The sequence below is a fragment of the Talpa occidentalis genome, unplaced genomic scaffold, assembly GCF_014898055.3.
Source record: "Talpa occidentalis isolate TD23 unplaced genomic scaffold, MPIMG_talOcc4v2.1 talOcc4.11, whole genome shotgun sequence".
Lineage (NCBI taxonomy): Eukaryota > Metazoa > Chordata > Mammalia > Eulipotyphla > Talpidae > Talpa > Talpa occidentalis.
Window position 1 is genome coordinate 81125909 of NW_023601104.1, and position 22428 is coordinate 81148336.

At 35.0% G+C, this 22428-nt stretch overlaps 1 protein-coding gene across 5 annotated transcripts in view; it reads left to right on the plus strand.

The window, feature by feature from the left end:
* The window catches only part of EML5 (EMAP like 5), a 126885-nt gene that overhangs the window by 9965 nt on the left and 94492 nt on the right, over positions 1-22428 (plus strand). For all 5 annotated transcript variants that reach the window (XM_054691758.1, XM_037503740.2, XM_037503741.2 and 2 more), the window contains exons 2-6: positions 7875-8034; positions 15728-15826; positions 16119-16187; positions 19956-20141; positions 21408-21543. In XM_054691758.1, coding sequence (XP_054547733.1) covers positions 7875-8034; positions 15728-15826; positions 16119-16187; positions 19956-20141; positions 21408-21543 — 650 coding nt within the window. The remainder of the gene's footprint in view (positions 1-7874; positions 8035-15727; positions 15827-16118; positions 16188-19955; positions 20142-21407; positions 21544-22428) is intronic.

Here is a 22428-nt window from a genome sequence, read left to right on the forward strand (position 1 = left end):
AATAGGAAGATCACATTATGGGACTACTACAGTAGTTACTGTTAGGAAAAATCTACCAATAGATGCTAAAATTAGTGAATAAAAGTTTGAAAAGAAATAGGATTTGCATAGTCTCAAAAAATCCCCCCTAAAATACAAACTACAAAGAGAAACTTTGTAGTAACTTCAAAGTGGAAAAGCCTGGTAGGTACTAGTTTATCCAAAGGAATGAGGTGAACATCATCAGTAATTATATATAGTCACATCCTAAACTCCTCTAATATAATGCGATAAGGTAGACAAATATAATTTTCATGGTCTATTTGCCTAAGTATATCACCTGACTCCAGTCATGAGTAAACATCTTGTAAATCCAAATTGAAAGACATTTTGCAAGATAACTGGTTAGTGCTCTTTGGAGGGATATGTGCAGTCATGAAAGACAAGTCTAAGGAAATATTACAGACTAGAAGTTGCTAATGAGAAATAACAACTAAATGCAGTCAGGTTCCTGGATAGGATCTTGGAACAGAAAGGATATTACTGCGAAAAGTGGTGAATTTTGAATAAGGTCTATGGTTTAGTTAATGCTATTAATGGTAATTTCTTCTTCGTGATCATTGTACCATGATGTAAGATGTTTATATTAGGGAGATGCAATGTGTGGTATAAAAGAAGGGTTTGTACTATTTTTAAACTTTTTTTGTAAGTCTAAGATTAGTGCAAAATAAAGTTCCTTTTAAAAATTTAAATTAAGGGGCCTCCCTGGTGGCGCAGGCCATTGAGCGCCGCTCTGTGAAGCTGTCCGCAGCCTCTGTAGCGTGGGTTCGATCCCGGCCAGCAGGTGAGAATCCCACATGGCGCAGCAGACGTCTCCTGTCTCACCCGCTGCTCCCCTCAGCAGTGTATTTCGTCAGTCTGCCTGTTCTGTTCCCTGCTCTGGCTCTGGTGAATCCTCTCACCCTCCCACGCATCTGGCCTGTACCCCAGTTCTTATATAAATAAATAAATCTTAAAAAAATTTGTGAAAAATAAATTAAGAACAGTGATGTAAAACATATATATAAATAAAATTAAGTTAAGAAAATGAAAAAATAGTTCAAAATCTGGGAAACATATTTAGAAAACACTTACTTGAGTTAAGAATTCTAAAAAGAATTATAGCCAGACTCTATCAAGAACTCTTGCAGTGTCACAAAATGACACCAACCAGCTAATTAAGAAAGAGGCACACTGCTTCTTGCCCAGAGGCAGACCCAGTTCAGGGGTTGCATACTCTGGACTTCAGTCACAGTACATTGAAGAAGGAGCCCTTGAAGATGGAGCGTTGATGAAATTTGTGGAGAGCAAAGAACTCAAAAAGAGGATTTCATAAAGCAATACTTGATGTCCCAGACTTACTCCAGGCTGCATATGGTTGGAACAACATATTGAAGACTTTGAGAATTAAATTACAGTCATCCAGGTCTCAGATTGGCCTCTGTGGAATGCACATGTGAGAGTATTGCAAAGACTTCAAAAATTAAACTGACATTGGAACCACAGAAGGAAGATTCTTGTAGGTGCTCTGAACCTAACTGGATTGCTTGCCTGCTAAAACAAAACAAAACAAAAAATAAAAATTCTCTAGATTTTAATATGACGTAGAGTTTACAAAATAATATTCAAAATGTCCAAGATATAAACCAAAATTATCTTACAAGGTATTAGTCATTAGCTCCAAAATGATGTAGAGGTGGAAATTATCAAAGAATTTAGAGCTGCTATTATAACGCATGACATGAAGCAAAGGGGAATGCTCTAAAAATAAATGTTAGAAGTTGACAGCAAAAAAAAAAAAAAAAAAAAAAAAGCTGTAGAAATGGAATATTTAAAACTCTATATCTGAGTCTGTATGGTATCCAAATTACACCTCCTTCCCAAAAATATCTACTCCCTAATTCCTGGAATTTATAGGTTGTTACTGGCACAAGTGACTTTGAAGAAGTAAGGACCTGAAGAGCTGGAGAGTGACCTGGATTATCCAGATGGGCCCAGTTTAATCGTGTGAGTCCTTAAAAACCGAGAACTTCCTTCAGCTTGAGTCAGTAATGTAGCAGAAGCCAAGAAGAACTCAGTGTGCTGTTAATGGTACAAAGAAGGAGGTGACCAAAGCAATGGAACATGTTGGTGGCCTTAGGAAGAACAGTTCCCCACTGCCAGCCAGCAGGAAAGCAAAAGCCTCAGTCCTTTTACTACAGGGAGCTGAATTTCGCTGACATTCTGAATGAACTTGGAAGTGATTCATCCTCAGAAAGTTCAAAAAGGAATAATGAAGCTGTGTTGATGCTTTGATTTTGGTCTTTTGAGACTCTGAGAAGACCCAGCTGAGCCTCACTAACTGAATTTCTGTCTTACTAAGAGAAGATAAATTTGTGTTGTTTTAAGATGCAAATTTGTGGTAATTTGTTGCAACAGCATAGAAAACTAATAAACACTGGGATATATTTTTCAAATATATTGTTATAAACTTGTAAGTTAGACACTTGCTGTTTCTTGAATATCGGCAAAGGCATGAAATTCCAGGGTCAAAGACTTACTGCTGTAGAATAATAATCAGCATTAAATCAACAATAGCAAAAACCGCATTCCTTTCAAGTGATCTTTGGAACATTTATCAATAGAGGTCATATCCAATAAAATAAGCTTCCAATTAAAATAATTGAATTCATTTAAAATATATTCTGTAATGGTTCATATCAAAAAGACCAGAAACAGCAAGTGTTGGCAAGGGCGTATACAAAAAGGAACCTTGTACCCTGGTGGTGGGAATGTAGACTGGCCCAGTGCCTGTGGAAAACAGTAAAATAGATCTACCACATGATCCAGCAATTCCTTTCCTAGGTGGAATTTACCTGAAGAAGACTAAAACACTAATATGAAGGATTATATGCTTGCCTGTGTGCATTGCAACGTGATTAGAATGGATTGCACATTATGGAAACAAGCTAAATGCCCAATGATGAGTGGATTAAGAGGATGTGGTATATACACACAATGGCATACTACTCAGCTACTAAAAAAGATGAAATCTGCCTTTTGCAACAATCTGGATGGAACTGGAGGGGATTCTGATAAGTGAAATAAGTCAGAATGAGAAAGATACATACTGGATGATATCACTTATGTGGAATATAAAGAAATAAAGCAAAGGAATGAATAAAATTAAACCAAAGGAAACCCTAGAAATCTGACTGTAGAGGTGGGGCTGCCAGAAAGGCAGATTTGGGGGAGTAGAGAGCATAGGGAAGAGAGGACCCAATGGACCATGGTGGAGGATTATGGCTGCTTTGGTGGTGAGTGTAATGTGGTAACACACATCTGAGAGGTGTGAATCTGTACCTCTAATATTCAGTGTTGTAAACCGTTGCCTCAACAACAACAAAAATGCAATTAAATAAGTTTTCTGAACATAACTATATAAACATAAAAATCGTTAACTCAGAAGACAAGGGGATCAGAAAATATTTTGAGCTGTAAGAAAATGAAAATACAACATTAAAATTTGTGAGATTCAACTGAAGCCTTGAAGGAAAGTTTATAGCATTAAACACATATATGATATTTCAAAAGATCTCAGCTCAGTAATCTAAGATTCCACTTTAAGAACTAGAAAAAGAAGAGCAATCTAAACCCAAAAGCAAACATAGAGAAGTAAATAAAGAGCAGAAATCAATGAAAACAGCAAAATAGCAGGGAAAAAAATCAAACCAAAAGCTAATTCATTGAAAGACTGATTTAATTGATAAATTTCTAACTAGACTAAACACAATGGAGAAGACAGAAATGACCAGTATGAATCAGGATGTCACTGCAGACCCAGAGACCTTAAAAGGAAAATAATAAGGGAATGCTATAAATAACTAGAATTCATATTATATGTGTGACCTTAATAAGTCTGTTTTCTTTCATTTAATGTATCTTCAAGGTTCATCCATGTTGCCGCATCTATCAGTATATCTTCATAACTTTTTATGGCCAAATAATATTCCATTACATAAATATTCACATTTTATTTTTCTATGCTTCAGTGAGGAACTTTTGCATTGTTTCACTTTTTGGATATATTATACTGCTATAAATATTTATGTGTAACTTGTGTGGACATGTTTTCATTTTTTTAGCAACTTTTAGGTATAGACTTGATAGATCTTACAGCAACTTTATGTATAAATTTTTAAAGAACTGCCAAACTGTTTTCCAAGGTGGGTGTATCATTTCACAGTTACACAAGGAGTATATGAGGGTTGTAATTTCTCTACAACCATACCAATACTTGATAATAATATTACATATATATTGACAAAATACTGTCTTTTTGATTGTGGAAGTGGTGTATCATTTCAATTTTGACTGGCATTTCCCTGCTGACTAGTAGTATTGAGTAAATTTTCATGTGCCTTTTCTTTTATCTTTCTTGGAGAGATCTTTTTTCAAATATTTTGCCCATAAAAAATAAGGGGGGGGCGTCCTAGCTGTGGTTTTGTTGTTGTGTTGAAAGAATTCTTTATATATTCTCAATACAACCCTTACCAGATATATGCTGTGCAAATATTTTCTCCCATTCTGTAGATTATATTTACATGTTGTTGATGGTTTTCCATTAAAGGACAAATATTTTTAATTTTGATGGTTTATTTTGTCCCATTTTTTCTTTTGTCACTTCTGCTTGTGGTGTCCTATCTAATAAATCATTACTTTATCCAAGGTCAATAAAATTTGTGCCTATGTTTTCTTCTAAGAGTTTAAAATCTTTAGTTATTAACATTTTGATTTTGATTTTTTAAAGATTAGCTTTATTGAGGTATAATTTATGTACAAGAATCTTTTTAAGTGTACATTTTGATGTGTTTGGCATATGTAATAATTGTGTAGTTACCATTATGATCACTATATAGACTATTAGCACTAGGTACAGTCAGAAGCACGGGAGGGTGAGAGAATTCACCAGAGCCAGAGCGGGGAACAGAACAGGCAGACTGATGAAGTACACTGCTGAGGGGAGTAGCGGGAGTGGCAGGAGAGGTCTGCGCGCCATGTGGGACCCTTGCTGGCGGCCGGGGATTGAACCGGTGCTGCAGAGGCTTCAGGCAGCTTCGCAGCCCAGTGCTCAACCGCTGCGCCACCAGGGGAGGCCCCAATATGTAGACTATTTCCCTAACCTCAAACAGTTCCCTCATATATTTTTGCTATTAAGCCTCTTTGCCCGCTCCTGGGTAACCAATGATCTGATTTTTTAAAATTGCATTATTTTTATTGAGTTAACATTTTATACAACACCAAATATGATTCAGTGTTACAGGTGTATAGCTCTTACTACACCGCATCCATCACAAACACATTCATAGTCCTCCACCAAGTCCATTGTGTCCCCTCCATACTTTGCTCTCCACACCTCCCCATTGTGGTAGCCTTAGTTCTGCAGTCTAATTTCTAGGGTTGGTTTTGCCTGTTCCTTTGTTTTGTTCTTCTATATTCCACATATGAGTGAAATAATTTGATATTTGTCTTTCTCCTGACTGACTTTAGCAGAATCCCCTCCAATTCTATCCATGTTATTACAATTGGCACAATGTTACTTTTTTTTAAAAAAAATAGCCAAGTGGTATTCCATTGGGATACACACACACACACACACACACACACGTACACACACTATATGTTCTTATTCCATTCACCTGTCCTTGGACACTTACCTTGTTCCCCTAACTTGGCTATATTAAATCATGTTGAGTAAATATAGACTTGCACATATTGGTTCAAATTAGTGTTTTCATGTTCTTTGGGTAGATACTAGGAGTGGAATTGCTGGAAATCTATTTTTAACATTTTGAGAAGTCTCCATATGGTTTTCCATAGAGGCTGAACCAGTATACATTCCCACCAACTGTGTACAGGATTCCTTTTTTGTCCACACCCTTACCAACACTTGTTGTGTTTGATGCAGACAATTGGATTGTTTTTTTGTATATGGTGTGATGTATGGGTCCAAATTCATTCTTGTGCAGGTGTATAGTCTGACGTGTCAGCAGCATCTATAGAAAAAATGTTCTTCCCCTGTTGAATTGTTTTGGCATCACCCTTTTGAAAGTCATTTGTCCATAAATGTATTTATTTATGCACTGTCAATTCTGTTCCATGATCAACCTGTCTACCCACGGACCAGTACCACACTGTCTTGATTACCATACTGCAGTTTTGTAATAAGCTAGTAAGTTTTGAAATTAGAAGGCATGAGTCTTCCAATTTTTTTTTCAAGATCGTTTTAGCGTTTCTGTATTATAGAATCAGTCTGTAGAAAGGCAACAAGTATTTAGACAGGAATTGTGTTGATTCTGTAGATCAATTTAGGAAGTAATGCTATCTTCACAATATTGCAAACCTAGAACATGATATCCATTTATTTAGATCTTTTAAAGTTGATGGCATTTTACAGTTTTCATTGTACATATCTTGTATTTTAAAATTTTTATTCCAAAGTTTTATTCTTTTTGGTGCTATTATAAGTGGAATTGTTTGCTTGATTTTTTCAGATTATTCATTATTAATATATAGAAATGCAAGTAATATTTTCTGTTGATCTTGCATCTTTGCCGACCTCATTTATTAGCTCTACTTGGAATTTATTTGGTTGGTTTACATAATATTATGTCATCTGCAAATACATCTTTACTTCTTCCTTTTGTTTCTTTTTCTTGCCTAATTGTCCTGGCAAGGCTATCTGGTACCATGTTAAGTGGACATGGCAATAGCTGGCATCCTTGCTTTGTTCCCATACTTAAAAGGGAAAATTTCAGGCTTTCATGATGAAATGTGACATAGCTGTGAGTGTTCATAGATGCCCTTTATCAAGTTGAAGCAATGCTCTTCAATCCCTAACTCATGTGTTTTTATCTGGAACAGGGTTGGATTTTTGTCAAATGCTTTTTCTGCATTTCTGTTTCTCCAGCTGTCAAGATGAATATATGTGAAGGCTTTTTGTCCTTTATTAATATTACACTGGTTGATTTTCACATGTTGAACCAACCTTCCATTCCCACTTATCTTCCCCCTGCCCACATGTTACTCATTTAGTATCCCCTACTTTGAGGAATACCAACTCAGGATATCCAGATGCCACACCAGAAATCCAAGAGTCATCTTAGACTCCTCCCTGTCCCTTACTTCCCTACATAGAATGAGTTGATTCTGTTTTCATACTTATCTAACTTACCCTCTCGGTTCATCTTCCACCATGATGGAATGGTGAATCCCAGTGGTGAATCTGGTAATCCAAACCTACATGTAGAAAAATTTATCAAGGAGAATTTACTCACCTGCTGATATACAAAAAACATTACCAACTGTTAAGTCTTTGTCTTGTTTTTAAATATTCATAAACTATTTTCTGTGAATTATAGGTGACTTTTTTTTTCTTAAATGGAATTTATAATTTAAGTATTAATGTTTTCATAGGAGTGCTATTAAATGCTATTTGGGGACACTGAGATTTGGTCCTTTATCCAATAAAAGAATAAAATGAGACAGAGCTTAAAAATAGATGAATACCAAATGAAAGAGTGGCGTGTAGTGGGGTTATAATAAATTTGTTGCAATGGTCCAATTGATGCCTTAGGAGATTTTCTTGAGAAGTTTACATACAATAACATATTATGGGAATTATGAAGTTTGTCATTAACTATCATATATTATTGAAGTAGTAATTCATATCATGGATTTTTATACAAGTCATTTTGAATTCAAATTATTTTAAATGGATAAAGTCTAATTTTCATATTGATGTATATAATTTTACATATACCAACCCTTTTTAAAGTTCTGTAAGCAATTTTTAAGTCTGTTTATTTATTTTACAGCCTTGCTTTGCATCCTGAGCGAGTATTGGTAGCAACAGGACAAGTTGGGAAAGAGCCTTATATCTGTGTTTGGGATTCATACACTGTACAGACCATATCAGTTCTAAAGGATGTTCATACACATGGTATAGCTTGCTTAGCATTTGACCTAGATGGACAGGTATGTATTAATTTTTTCTCTTAAACTATGTTTTTAAAATGTGCTGTAGGAAATGATTATCTATACATGTTAAATTGAAAGACAATTGAAAAGAAGGTGGAAATAGAGAGTGGGTGGTTGAGAGATGTGTGTGTGTGTGTGTGTGTGTGTGTGTGTGTGTGAAAATAAAAAAAAAGTTTTTATCTCATTGTATCAAAAGCTTTTCTGTTGAATTAATTACTAGTATGAAAGCCAAAGAGATTCAAATTCAGTGGACTATTACTGGTTGCTCTAGAAACTTTCACATTTAACAATTTTGTGGGTAGTATATGTTGCTAGGACAAATTTAAGTTTCTCTAAGTAGCGTTGTACACATTTTAATTTTCAGTTATTTTAAAGGGCTCTTAAAATTATATTTGTTTATTGAAAATAATGATAGTTCCTATAATATGAACTATTTTTATGTAAAATCAAAGCCAATATAAAGGGTATAATTCTTTCCACTTATTTATCAATTCCAAAATTATCTACTTTTAGTCAGTGATTTAAAAATCTTAAAAAATACTCTTATTTGTGGTGTTTTCATGGAAATTGTTATATCTAGTACATTTAAGAAGTGGTAAGAGGTTGGATTTTGCAGATGTGATTAATTTATAGTCTTAAAAGTTTTAGACTAAGATTAGACTTAAAAATCATCTTGATGTTTAGAAACTTCTAATTATTTACTTTTCAATTCATAAAATTAATCTTGTAAATCTAGATTTTACAGAAATAGAATACAGCATGTTCTGTTTCTTTGAAAAAGATATAGCAGGTATATATATATATCTTTAATAACTCTGAGGAATATGTTAATAGCATAAATTAATATGACTTTCCGGTAAGAATCTGGTAAGGAATCTATAAGAACTAGAACCTCTTATTTGAGAATAACATGTGCTTCTAGGTTTGATATGGTGTAGCAGTCAGTGATTGGCAATTACAGAACCTTAATTATTACAGAACCTTAATTCATCCCTTAATGTCCTCATATAACAATTTAATTTTCTTTTCTTTAAAGGATAAAAATAATATTCTTACCTACTTCACAGGAGATTAAATTTTATTATACAAATGTTTTTTTAAAAATCATTTGCCAAGAGTATTACGAAATTCAGTATGTTTTAAGTGTCTGTATACTTAAAATGTAGATGTTTTCTTCTTCATTTTAAAATTGCCCTTACTGAATGTAACATATTGCATTGCTAAGGAACTTTTCTTATATACGTCTTTTATATATTCAAGGGGAAATCATGCCCAAACTAACTTTACTAGTTGAAAGTCTGTCATTTCGCTTATATTAAGTAACTTGTAAGAAGTCTTGGGTACATGTATTTTATTATCACAAATCTTCATAAGAATGTGTTACTTAAAAGTTAAGCATATGAAAACATAGTAGCTTAAAATTACTGTACACATACTAAGTGCCAGGCATTGTGCTCCGCCTACATTATCTCTTTTAATCCTCACAACAACCCTATGAAATAGATACTATTATTATCTCTATTTTACAGATAAAGAAACTGAGACTTAGAGAGGTTAAATAACTTGCCCCAGGTTACACAGCTAGTAAATGGAGCCAGAGCGGGAACCCAGGTCAGTCACACTCCAAAGCTCATGTTTTTAACCACAATGCTCTACTGCCTCCCAAACATGGAACTTAGGAGGTGTTTATTTATATTTCAAAAGGAATTTATCCATCCTAAGAATAGCTAAAGCTTATAAAGAACAATTATCAATTATCAATTAAAGATTAAGAAGAGTATCTCTGAAATTGTTATAAGAAAATGCTTTAGTTTAAAAATATGATAACATTTTTCTATTCACTAATACCTATGAACCGTTTGAGAAGCTAGCTAGGAAATATTGTGTAATTTTTGGATTTTCTACAAGATTTGAAACTAAGTGCTCAATTAAGTTTTATCAGATGAATGAGTTTTCCATTCACAGTAGTGTTAGATGTTCTGTTCCCAGAGGCTTTCTTCTAAATGGATTGAATATCCATCCATCCTAACACTAGAGGTCTGCCTTCTTGAGTATAATAGGGTCTGAAAAGGCTATTTATATAAACCCACATCAAATATAAACTAAAATTTCATAGTAAATGGGAGAAAGTGGTAGGAGGAGGGGAAATTTGACTGGTACTTTATCTTGAAAACATGACCATAATTTATAAAATTTATAAAACACATTTCTCATATTTAACAAAATCTAACTCTGCTAGTTTATAGAATGAACTAAGAATAAAGTGTTAATTATTCTAACCTAATTTTGTCAATTCTATTCTGGTATAAAATAAATTGCTTTAGTTTATCTTTGACTTTTAGCACATAATTATACAGAAGCTCATTTTCACAAAATTATTGGAGGAATTCGCTGGACCTTTTGTAATATCTTGATATCTAGCTCGATCTCAAGTGACTCTTGTATCATATTTGAGTTCTCTTCTGTTGCCCTGCCTAGAAGTAATAAAAGATTCTAGTTAGAAAAAAAAATCCTAATTTCTAATGGCTTTAGAGATGATTTGACCAATATTTACTCCATTAAGTCCTTCATTTTTTGCAAACTTTATGATTTTACTTTGTAACATTATAACAGTTTGTTTTTATAAGATGAATACTGAGATCACATGGACCCACATACCACTATCTCTTAGATTTAAATTACCTGTTATCAATTGCAGGAACTCATGGGCTATATCTATGTCTATTAGGTTATTTAATCTTGAGTATTTAGTGTGCTGGAAGTGGTTAATAAATACTTCTAATTCAGTTAGTGGACACATGCAAGATTTTGTTTGGGAATAAGATTAGGGGGCAATTTGGGATGCTAGATAGAAGCTTCTTTAACTGGTTTTCTTTCTGCCTATTTAGCTATTACTTCCTAATTATCTTCATAGGAATATTTTCATCTGTCTGCTTCTTAAATGTCAGTGTTCCTTGGGAGGTTTGTAGCATTCTTTTCTTTTATTCCCTCTGGGTGGTTATTTAGATCCATGACTTTAACCTCCATGTCAGTTAAGAGTAGCCATAGCTTCTTTCCTCAACTCTGGATACCACCCCCTTGGAAGGTCCTATAGATATACTGTATACTACACATTTCACGTTTGTTTCCTTATTCCTACTGTATCAAAAACAAACATAAAACATCTACCTCTTTCCTGGTTTTTGACTACATCTCCAGCCACCTCTCCTGTCGTTTCTAGGTACATTTGCCTCCCCTTAGTTACTCTGAATTACTAGCTCTGTCCTGAAAGCACCATTGTCTGTCTTGGTGTCCTTAGTTCTGAAAAGTGCTTCCTCTTACTTTTCTACCTGTCTCCTCTATTTTCCAAGGTATGGTTCAAATATTACTTTTACTGGAAAACTTTATCTTCCCTGTCATTTACCAAGGCTTCAAATGTTAGAAAAGATGGTGAAGTAAAAACTGCTAACAGTCTAGAAGAAGAGATAGTATTTGCTTGGCTATTTCTATCTCTTTTTTTCTTTGCTATTGCTTAACATACTTAGGAAGTGTGCCCAGAGGAAGTGCTCCTAGGTCTCTTGTTTCTGTTCTACAGAGCCAGATGTTTGGAGGGTCTGTTCGGACACATAGAGTTTTAAAACTTTTAGCTGATTGTGATTTGCTGTGTGTGTGTGGTAAGCTGAGTCAGGGAAGAGGTTGTGTTAGAAAGCACGGTGTCCCTCTGACTCGTCTTCACTTTACACTGGAGAAATTTTAATCCCCGTACTGTGTGTAGGGATTAGAAGGGGTATCTTCTTTTTAGCTAGTTCACAAATATTGAAAACTCAGGAGGAGCAAATCAACCTCTTGTTCCCTCGGACTTTCCGCTAGTCTGAGTTGGTGGAGAATCATAACAAACTATATTCTGTATCTTTTTATGTGCGCTTTCACTTACCTATTTGGGGGATTTAAATAGTAATTCTACTTTGCAGAAGTTGTTTCTAAGTGGGTACTAGAGGGCATTTCTCATTCAGACAGGTAGAGGACATGGATTCTTAATGCGAATTATGGTTATGGTGAACTTATAATGATGTTACCAGGCATTTATCAGTATAGCATTAACCATATTCTTTTCTGACGCCTTCATAGATATACATTTGTTAATTATCATATTAACCCTATGAGGTACTTCTCCTGTCCCCACTTAATAAGTTAGGAAACTAAGGTACAGAGCAATTAGATAACTGCCTCAGGTCATCCAGTTGGTGAGAGATGGAGCCAGTGTTCTGGCATACGCAGGCAGATCCCAGAACCCATGTTGTACACTGGAGATGGCTGATAAGTAAATATTTTCAATTTTGTGGGTCACATGGTCCTTGTTGCAGCAACTGTGGCATTGTAGTATGAAAGCAGTGCTAGATGGCCTGTGAAAGAATGGTTGTAACTGTTCCAGTAAAACTTGATTCTCAAAAACAACATACAGGCAGAATTTGACCTATAATTGCTGACCCCTATTTCTAAACTAGTGCTTTCGAAGTGTGTGTTGATCCTTTTTGTGATTTCTTCTTTGACTCTTTAATTACTTGGAAGTGTATTGTTAATTTCCATGAATTTGGAAGGTTTTCTTTATAACTTTCTGTTATTCTGATTAAATTCTGTTTTCATAAGAGAACATATTTTAATATAAAAAAATTTTTAGGCTTATTTTTGTGATTCAAAATTTTGTAATCTTCATGTTTCATTGGCACCTGGAAAGGTTGTGAGAAGAAAACATGTATTCTGCTATTTCCTTTCTTTCCTTCTATTTATTGTGCTGTTACCATTACTTCTGCATATTTTGCAAACCCCGTAATAACTTCTTTTTGCTTTATCCAGTTTTAAAAGAAAATTAAAAACAAGAAAAAAGTCTCTATTTGGCATTTCTTTTTTCCTGAGGAAATTTCCATTGTCATATTTTGTAGTAGTATATGTTGTTTGATGATGAACTTTCTCACCTTTTGTTTGCTTGAAAAAGACTTTATTTTGACCCAATTTGCAAGAGATATTTTGCTATGTAAACAATTCTTTGTTGATTTTTCCCCCTAAGTACTTTATTTTTTTTTATTTTTTATTTTTTTTTTAAAGATTTATCTTTATTTACTTAGATAAGCACTGGGTACAGTCAGAAGCACAGGAGGGCGAGAGAATTCTCCAGAGCCAGAGCGGGGAGCAGAGCAGGCAGAAGGACCGAAGTACACTGCTGAGGGGAGCAGCGGGCGGCAGGAGAGGTCTGCGCGCCATGTGGGACCCTCCTCCAGTGGCTGGGGAGCAGCCAGGGATAGAGCCGGAGCTGCAGAGGCTGCGGGCAGCTTTGCAACCCAGCACTCAATTGCTGCGCCACCGGGGAGGCCCCCCCCTAAGAACTTTAAAAAGTTTATTCATTTCCTTCTGACTTGAATAGCTTCAGATGAGAAACCTGGAATAATATTTGTTCCTTCATAGTTTAGTTGTCCTTTTTTATTTGACTGCTTGTAAGATTTTTCTTTTAAGCATTAGTTATTATCCTTGGAAATCTTTGAACTTTTTCATTTTAACAGTTAATGCCCTAATTTAAATCATACCTGTGATTCTTGGTTCTGTTTTTATTCATTGATTTTTCTGCTGGTTATTGGCCACAATTTCCTTTCTTCACACGTACAGTATTTTTCTTTTTTAATTGAATGCTGGACATAGTACATATTACATTCTGAATGCTGGTTTTTGCTGTATGCCTTGAAAATGTTTTGTTCTGGAAGATAGTTCCTTGTGACTCAATTTGACCCTTGGGAAAAAATGTGCTTTCTAATTTTTTGGGGGGTAGTGGGGGGGGCAGAACTAGAGTAGCTTTTCATCCAGGATGACTGGTTTAACCTTACTTGTAAGGTGTGAACTTCTTGGGATGCCTACTAAAGAGATTTCTCTACTACTGGGGATTTAACTGACCCTGATCTCTTGTGATCTCTGGGAATTGTTTGGTTTTAGGTCTCATTAATTGTTCTTTTATCAGATTTTGTTTTTTGTGTGACCTCATTAATTTCATGCTATGCTTGCAAAGATGTTTGGGAGTGCTTTCTTTGCTATGGAAATTCTAAATATCTTGGCCTGAACTCTGGAGTCCACTTTTAGGATGGGGGTTGCTGTTAAATAGCCTCCATTTAAAATTCTAATAACCCTCCAAAGGTAAGACACAAATCTCTAATTTTTATTTAAAATTTTGGCCATATGTACTAATTTTAAGAAATAGTTATTTTCCAATATTTGTGAAGACAGTGGGAACCTTTATTGATTTAATTTTTCAATCGTTCTTTACTAACTCCTGTGGTTAAAACATACCTTAAATTTGCATTTTTAAGGATGTGGAGTCCACCTTTTTGTGCTGTGGTCTGGAAATTGATTCTAGGTGAATCTGGGGCTGTCTTTCCAGGTTCACAGTGCTTCATTTCCTGTTATGAATTTATGGAAACTTTAGTTTCATGTATTTTGTGTAGTTTCCTAGTTGTTTATGATAGGAAGGCAACTTCAGACCCAGATATTGCTTCTTGGCGGGACTTACATCTAACATGTTTCTTAACCTCTCTCATACTTTCCATCTCTCCACTTCTTTTCAAGTGTCTGTTCATCCCCCACTTACCTCTTCCATTTAACCTTTAGTATAATTTTTTTTTCTACTTCTAGAAATACTTCTGTGTGCTTCTCCAGATCTGCTTGGATACTTTTTATAGTCCATTCTTTGCTTAATTTTATTTTTCTGTTCAGATTAAGCTTGTTTTGTATTATTTGAAAATTTCAGTGTCTGATGTTTTTTGCAGCACTGGTTTTGCTGTGACAGTTCTCAGTCGTGATCCCTTATTTCTCATGGCTATTGGTAGGGGGAAGGGGCACTCTTTATGTTCAGTTTTATTGATTTTCTACCTGTAGGAATTCTTTGAGAGGTGAATTGATGTTTCAATTCTCCACATATATTTTAGCCTAAGCTACTTTGTTGAATGAAGGTGCTTGAAGACTGTAGCCCTTAGGACCACGCTGAATGAAATTTCCCACTTGAGAAATTCATGATTAATGTGGATTTAGGCCCTACAGGCTTGTCTTCACAGCTTTTCAGGGACATTTTTTCCTTCTTCATGTGTTGCCGCCCCTTCTGTTAAAAGTGATTTTTTCTTGTTTTCCCATATTCTGACACATTCACTGCTTGAGTCAAAATTCTACACTATAGATCGCTACCATGGATAGGTCCCAAGTTTATTTCTTAATTCCTGTTCAACCTATAGAACAAATATCAGGCTTATCAGGATTCCACTGATAAAGTGAATGTGGGCGCTCTTTTATCCTCCAGGATTCCCATGGGCAATCAGTTTGTTTTTGTTCTCAGATTTCTTAATTCCTTGACAGATCAGGAGTGCATCTAAAAAGATGTTTTTACATTTTATCTAGCATTCTAGTTTTTGCCATGAGAGAGATTTTGAGTATTTTGTCAATCCTATTGTTAGAAATATAAATCTTTCTTTTGTTACTTAATGAAAAACTGCACATATGTGCAAATATTAACAGGATAAAATGCATCCAGTGTTTATGAGGGCTATAAATATAAATGTGTAACATACACATTTTGATGTATATAAAATCCATGAATAGAATGTGTTTGCCATTTGTAATTTGGTTTCTCTTTGCTTTGTTTGCCCTTTTATTCCCTCCTGGACTTCTTGGACATAATCAGCGCTTGGTTTCAGTTGGACTTGATTCAAAGAATGCTGTTTGTGTTTGGGATTGGAAAAGGGGCAAAATGTTGTCTATGGCTCCTGGTCACACCGATAGAGTAAGCATTCTCCATTGGGGTTTCTAATGGGTACTGGATGGGCAAGTCAAAGGGTTTTATATTTCTGTGTTTAATACTTTGGATTTAATAAAGAGTGATTATGGAAATAATAAAAATAGTTTTATTATTTACGTAGTTTATTTCTCATAAGATTTGAGGAGTGTTATTCTGATTATTTACTGAAGGATAGTGTTTTATAATAGGTTGAGTTTTGGGCTGTTGATCTTTTATACAGTGTTCTTAAATGACTCTCAAAATAAGTATTTTAACCATGTATCTGATTTGTTTACAGATATTTGATATTTCTTGGGATTTGTACCAGCCAAATAAACTTGTCAGCTGTGGTGTAAAACATATCAAGGTACTCGAAGGGTCTTATTTTATAATAGTCATGTTTAGTCATTCTCTGCTGCTAAGTATATATTTCACTCTTTACAATTTTAGGATAGTTTTTGGATTCTGACTACTTATTTTAAAAATGTCAGTGTTTTTGATGTTCTTACCTACAGTCTAACAAATATTTATCAACAAGTTAGTATGTGTGAGGCACTGTAAGGAAGATAGGTCTGAGTAGGGACTTAAAAAAACCACTCTCGGGCCTCCCCGGTGGCGCAGCGGTTGAGCGCTGGGTTGCGAAGCTGCCCGCGGCCTCTGTGGCGCCGGTTCGATCCCCGGCTGCTTCCTGGCCACCGGAGGAGGGCCCCACATGGCGCGCAGACCTCTCCTGCCGCCGGCTGCTCCCCTCAGCAGTGTGCTTCGGTCCTTCTGCCTGCTCTGCTCCCCGCTCTGGCTCTGGTGGGTTCTCTCACCCTCCCGCGCTTCTGACTGTACCCAGTGCATGTATAAACAAAACAAACAAACAAATAAAATAAATAAATAAAAAAAGCATGCCTCTATAAAAAAAAAAAAAAAAAAACCACTCTCCACAAAGGAATTCATAATCTAGTGAAGTGGGATTTACGTGTTCATCTTGATTCTCCATGGTTCATGCATAAAGTAAACTGCAGGAATAGGAAACCAAGTAAATGAAAAGGTTTCATTCACAGATAGAACAATTTGGTAGAAGCAGCATGAATAGAGTTGGCTCTGCCACGTACTAGCGATTGAACATAGGATAACTTGTTTACCCTCTTTGTGCTTTTTCTATACCGTAGAACTGTGACTGCCATTACTACCCTCAGAGAGCTGATGATTAAGTAAGGTATAATAGTATGTATTCAAGTGCACATAGTGCCTAGCACATGGTCAGCTTTCCTAAAGTGTTCTCTTTTCCTCTGTCTGTATTCTCTGGTTTGACCTCAGCCTTTGAGAGTCGCTCTTTACTTTGTTTATGAAAGGCCTGAGTTTTGTTTTATGATAGGTCAGATTTTGAAGTCCAGATAGTCAGTGGTACTATTCATTTTCATGTTTATAGTTGCTTTTAAATCACTGGTGGAGAAAAAGGAACTCTCCTGCACTGTTGGTGGGAGTGCAAACTGGTCCAACCACTATGGAGAGCTGTGTGGAGATTTCTGGACCTACTAAACATAGAGCTTCTGTATGATCCAGCAATTCCACTCCTAGGTATTTACCCAAAGGACACAGAAACATCAATTCCAAAGAGCACCTGCACTCCTATGTTTATAGCAGCACTGTTTACAATAGCTAAGCTTTGGAAACAACCCAAATGCCCAAAAATAGATGACTGGATCAAGAAGATGTGGTACATCTATACCATGGAATATTACTCAGCATTCAAAAAAGATAAACACATGCAATTTGCAGCAACATGGATGGCACTGGAAGGGATCATGCTCAGCGAAATAAGCCAAAAAGAAAAAGAAAAATACCGGATGGTCTCACTCATAGCAGGAATCTAGAAAACTTAAATAAGGGACCAGGAAAATGAATATAAGAAAGTGAAAATCAAAATCAACAAAAAACTATGAACCAAAGACACTTTTTGGGGGGGGGGGGCGGGAGGGGAAGGATTGGGGTCAGAATGGGGCGTTTGCAATTGTATGGGGGAATATAAAAATAAAATTTAATATTAAAAAAAAAAAGAAAATAAAAAAAAAACATTTGGCATAAGATAAATGATCAATAAATGTTAAAAAATAGTTTTTAGAAAAACAAAAAAAAAAACAAAAAAAAAAAAATAAAAAAAATAAATCACTGGTGCAAACTGAAAATCCTTTTCCTCTGAAAATACTTTTATGTCTATCTGATATGACAGTTCCTTGTATCAATTAATGCCTAGCAAGGCTCTGTGTTCATATTCTTCTTTTGATATGCTCATTTCAGTTTACATTTTCTCCAAAGAATCTTTTGCTGCTGCTGTAATTCTGGTTTTGATATTCTGGTACTGATTTGATAGATGGGTAGTATTAAGTCTTTATTTTTTCAGCAAATATTTGACAGCAAAAGACTCTGTGCTAGGCATACGGTAAATAGTTTAAGTACTAATAGTAGAGAGAAAATTTTTGTCTTGCTCACCAAAGATCAACAAGGTGATGTTTCACATATACTTGGTATATATTACGTGCTTGATAAATTATTAACAAATTAATTAGTAAGAAATCTTACTGCTGTTTTTATTATAAATAAAGCTAAAAGTTCCATTTTCAGATTAAAAAAAAACTTATCAAGTAAACTAAACACACTATATATTCACTATGAGTTACAGTTTTATTTTCCTTTGGGAGAGACAGTGACTAGTAGGGAGATGCTCTTCACATGCAATGAGGAAACTTAGTCCCCAAGATGCTCCAGCATTGCACTGAGCAGTACAGTAGCAACCACTACATATGTAGGTATCACAGGGTTTAGTTCTTTGCAGCTTCAGACTCTAAAATAAGTTCCTTAGGTCTTTAAATAATATCTTAAAGATAAGTATATAATATTTTAGTACTTTGATAATTAACTTACTATAAAGTTGAATTTGTTCTTTGGGTTTAATTTTCTTATGCAAAACTCTTTGTTATATAACCCTACCTGGGCCCATTTTTGTTTATTTCTCTTTGCAAACCATTAAAATTTACCTGAATTCACATAAAATAATAAAAATCTTAAGTCGTGAAGATTTATGTTGACTTCCATATCTTCTCCCAGGAATGAACAAATCATTCCAATGTGTATATTATTTTTAAGCTTTACAAGTAAAGGAATTGCTCAACTTTGAAAATGTCAATGAGAGAGCATCTAATCTTTTTAATTCATCTTTACTGTCTCCATCAGAGATTGAACACCAGGTTTGGTCCTTTTTCATACTATTGTATGCTGTCTTCATTTTTATGCTCACCCATACCCCCACGTTTTATGTAGTTTTCAGAAACTTAAGGCAAACATTTTTAAAAGAACCTAAGTCGTGCCTCCCTGGTGGCGCCTGGGTTAAGTCTCAGCGCTGTCAAGCTGTCGCCAGCCACTGTGGCATGAGTTCAATCCCTGGCCAGCCAGGGAGGTGACCCACATGGTGCAGCAGACCTCTCCTGTCTTGCCTGCTGCTTCCCTCAGCAGTGTATTTCAGTGGATCTATCTGTTGCTCCCCACTCTGTCTCTGGTGAATCCTCTCTCCCCCACACACTTCTGACCTGTACCCCAGTTCATGTATGCATAAATAAATGAAATAAATCTTTAAAAAATAACCTAGGTCAGTTCCCCTCTTATCTCACAGGTAAGGATTGAAACATGACTTCTGTAACATAGCCATTGACATTACTAGAATGAGGCTGTGAACACTGAAAGCTATAGTATCGCAAGGGAATTTCTTAGATAATTTAAATCTGTTGCTTTTAAAAAAAAAGATTTACCTATGTATACAAGAATTGGGGTACAGGCCAGAGGTGTGGGGGTGAGGGATCCGCCAGAGACAGAGTGGGAAACAGAACAGGCATATTGATAGAAATACACTGCTGAGGAGAGCAGCGTGCAAGCCAGGAGAGGTCTGCCTCACCATGTGGGCAGCTCCCTGGCCAGGGATCGAACTCGTGCTTCAGTGGGTGCGGATAGCTTCATAGATTGCGTCTTAACCCCTTTCACCACTAGAGAGGCCCTAAATCTGTTGCTTTTAATATAGTATCAGAGTACTGAAATTGTTTCACCTTCTTTATAAGCATTGTTTGGTAATTTAATTATGTCATGTACCTTTTAGTTCTGGAATTTGTGTGGAAATGCTCTGACTCCAAAACGAGGTGTCTTTGGTAAGACTGGTGACCTTCAGACAATATTGTGCCTGGCCTGTGCAAGGGATGAATTAACATATTCTGGTGCACTCAATGGGGATATATATGTTTGGAAAGGAATCAATCTTATACGAACAATACAGGGAGCTCATACTGTAAGTATATGTATTTTAAATACTTTGAAATGTTGACTACTTACCTGCTTGTTTTAAAACAAAAGTGTACATAATAAACTCTAGTCAGTTCAACTATTTGAAAAATGCTATTCTAACTGAATTTGTTTTCAAGATTTCAATGAAGAAACATGTGCTTAGACATAGTCATTTATTAAATCAGTAAATTAATATTTTACTTAAACTATTTCTTTGGTTTGGTATCTTCCTCAAAGTTGTGTTGGAAAAAAACTAAATTCAACCTGAAAATATTCTAGATGAACTACATTAGAGAAATTTGAGGATGGTTGTAGGAAGAAAATACAATTTTTTTTTAATTTTAATACTACTGATTCATTAAGTAAATGGGAAAAGATTTCATTTTTATGCCTCACAAACTTTTTATAAAAATAAGTTATCAAATCAGAAAAAAAAGTTGTTAAAACTAAGTGTTTTTTGATCTGTGCTTTTTAGCATTTGGATTCTTCATATAGTGGGGGCAGCTAGAGAACACAGAGCTGCCACTTTGTCAGCAGCAAGATCTCATGGAGAAGCGTCCTGAATGCATTAAAGAACCACTTGGAAAGGACTTTCTCTAAGCAAAATGCCTAAAGACTAGAAATACCAAAATCTTTTCCACAATATTGTAGAAATTCACATTTCACCATTAGTCTATAAAAATACCAGTTTCATCAAACAGAATGTGACTACTATTGTGAATTTTACTTGTCTTCTGGGTGAAAATAGTAACTTCGTATTTTAATTTTGATTCCTATCTGTTTTTGTCCTTTACTTGTGTTACTGTCACTGGATTTTCTTTATTCATTTATATATTAGGGATATTAATCTTTACACAGTCATGCACATTGTGGTCTGTTTGACTTTGCTTATGATAATATGAAAGTTTTTTTTTTAATTTTGTAGCTTTTGCCATGCATTATAAGAGTTCTCAAAGCCCAAAGTTACATAAGTGTTCTTCTGATGCTCAAATATATTTTATTGATTTTTCTGCACTTAGAATTTTGTCTATAGTTGATTTTTACACTTGGTATAAGGTGTAATTTTAATTTCTCTTGTTATGCCCATATCATTAAAATCACCTTGCGGATATATTAAATTCATTTATTTACGAAGGTTTATTTCTAAAAATTTTTGTTTTCTTACATACTTGTTTATTCATATTCATCTCAACAGCTTTTAAAATGGGTTTCTACCTTTACATAGTGGACTGCTAAAAAGTATATTTTGTTAAATTTTATTCTTCTCTAGGCAGGAATCTTTAGCATGAATGCATGTGAAGAAGGCTTTGCTACTGGTGGCAGAGATGGTTGTATTCGTCTTTGGGATTTAACTTTTAAACCAATTACTGTGATTGACCTCAGGGAAACAGACCAGGGATACAAAGGTAATGACAAAAGACATGTGTCGTTAGTAGGCAAACTCTAGTGTCAAGGATTGTTCCTTTCAGTAAACATGAATCTATGTTTTGTAAATATAAATGAGACATATCCTCTCCATACTGTCTGTATTAAATTGAAATCCTTCTGTTGTAAGGAGAAATTTTATGTAAAAATCATCTAGGTTTACTGAGTTGACAAAGAGGTTCATATCTCTAATGCCTATTATAATGGTGCCTACAAAGAAAGAGATACTTGCTTTGGAAACATTGGACTTTGAAAATATTTTACTGTTAGAATGCTAAGTAACTACTTAGCAAATAAACCACTGAAAACAAAGTTCAAGGGTTGAGGGGACTTTTGTTCAGGATGATTTAAGTCCATGTAGATGTTTTTCATTCATCCTAATTTATCATCAATCAAGATATTTTTTTCTTCTGGAAATTTTAGAAAATGGATGTGTTAAGACAAAATCTTTCACTATAAAAATACACATATTGTTCACAAGTGTGGCAATATAAAGAGTAGGACTGGAAGCTTTGTTGGTGTATGTTTAAACCATGTTTTAATAAGTGTATCACAGTGGGCTACCTAATTAACCTCATCTGTAAAGTGAAGCGATAAAATAACAATCACATCGAATTAAAGAAGTTAATATGTGTAAACTGCTTAGCAGAGTCTGGCACATAATAATCAAGTAAATGTTAATTGTTACAGCATTTTCATTTATTTGCTGGATATTATTGTACTTTATAATTTACAAAATAATTTACTTTTCTTATTTGATCCTGACAGTCACCTTGTGAGGTACACAGTACCTTTATGTGGTCTGATTATATAGATGAGAAAAACACTAGCTTTTCTGAGGTTGCAAAAGGTCTGTGGAGTACACA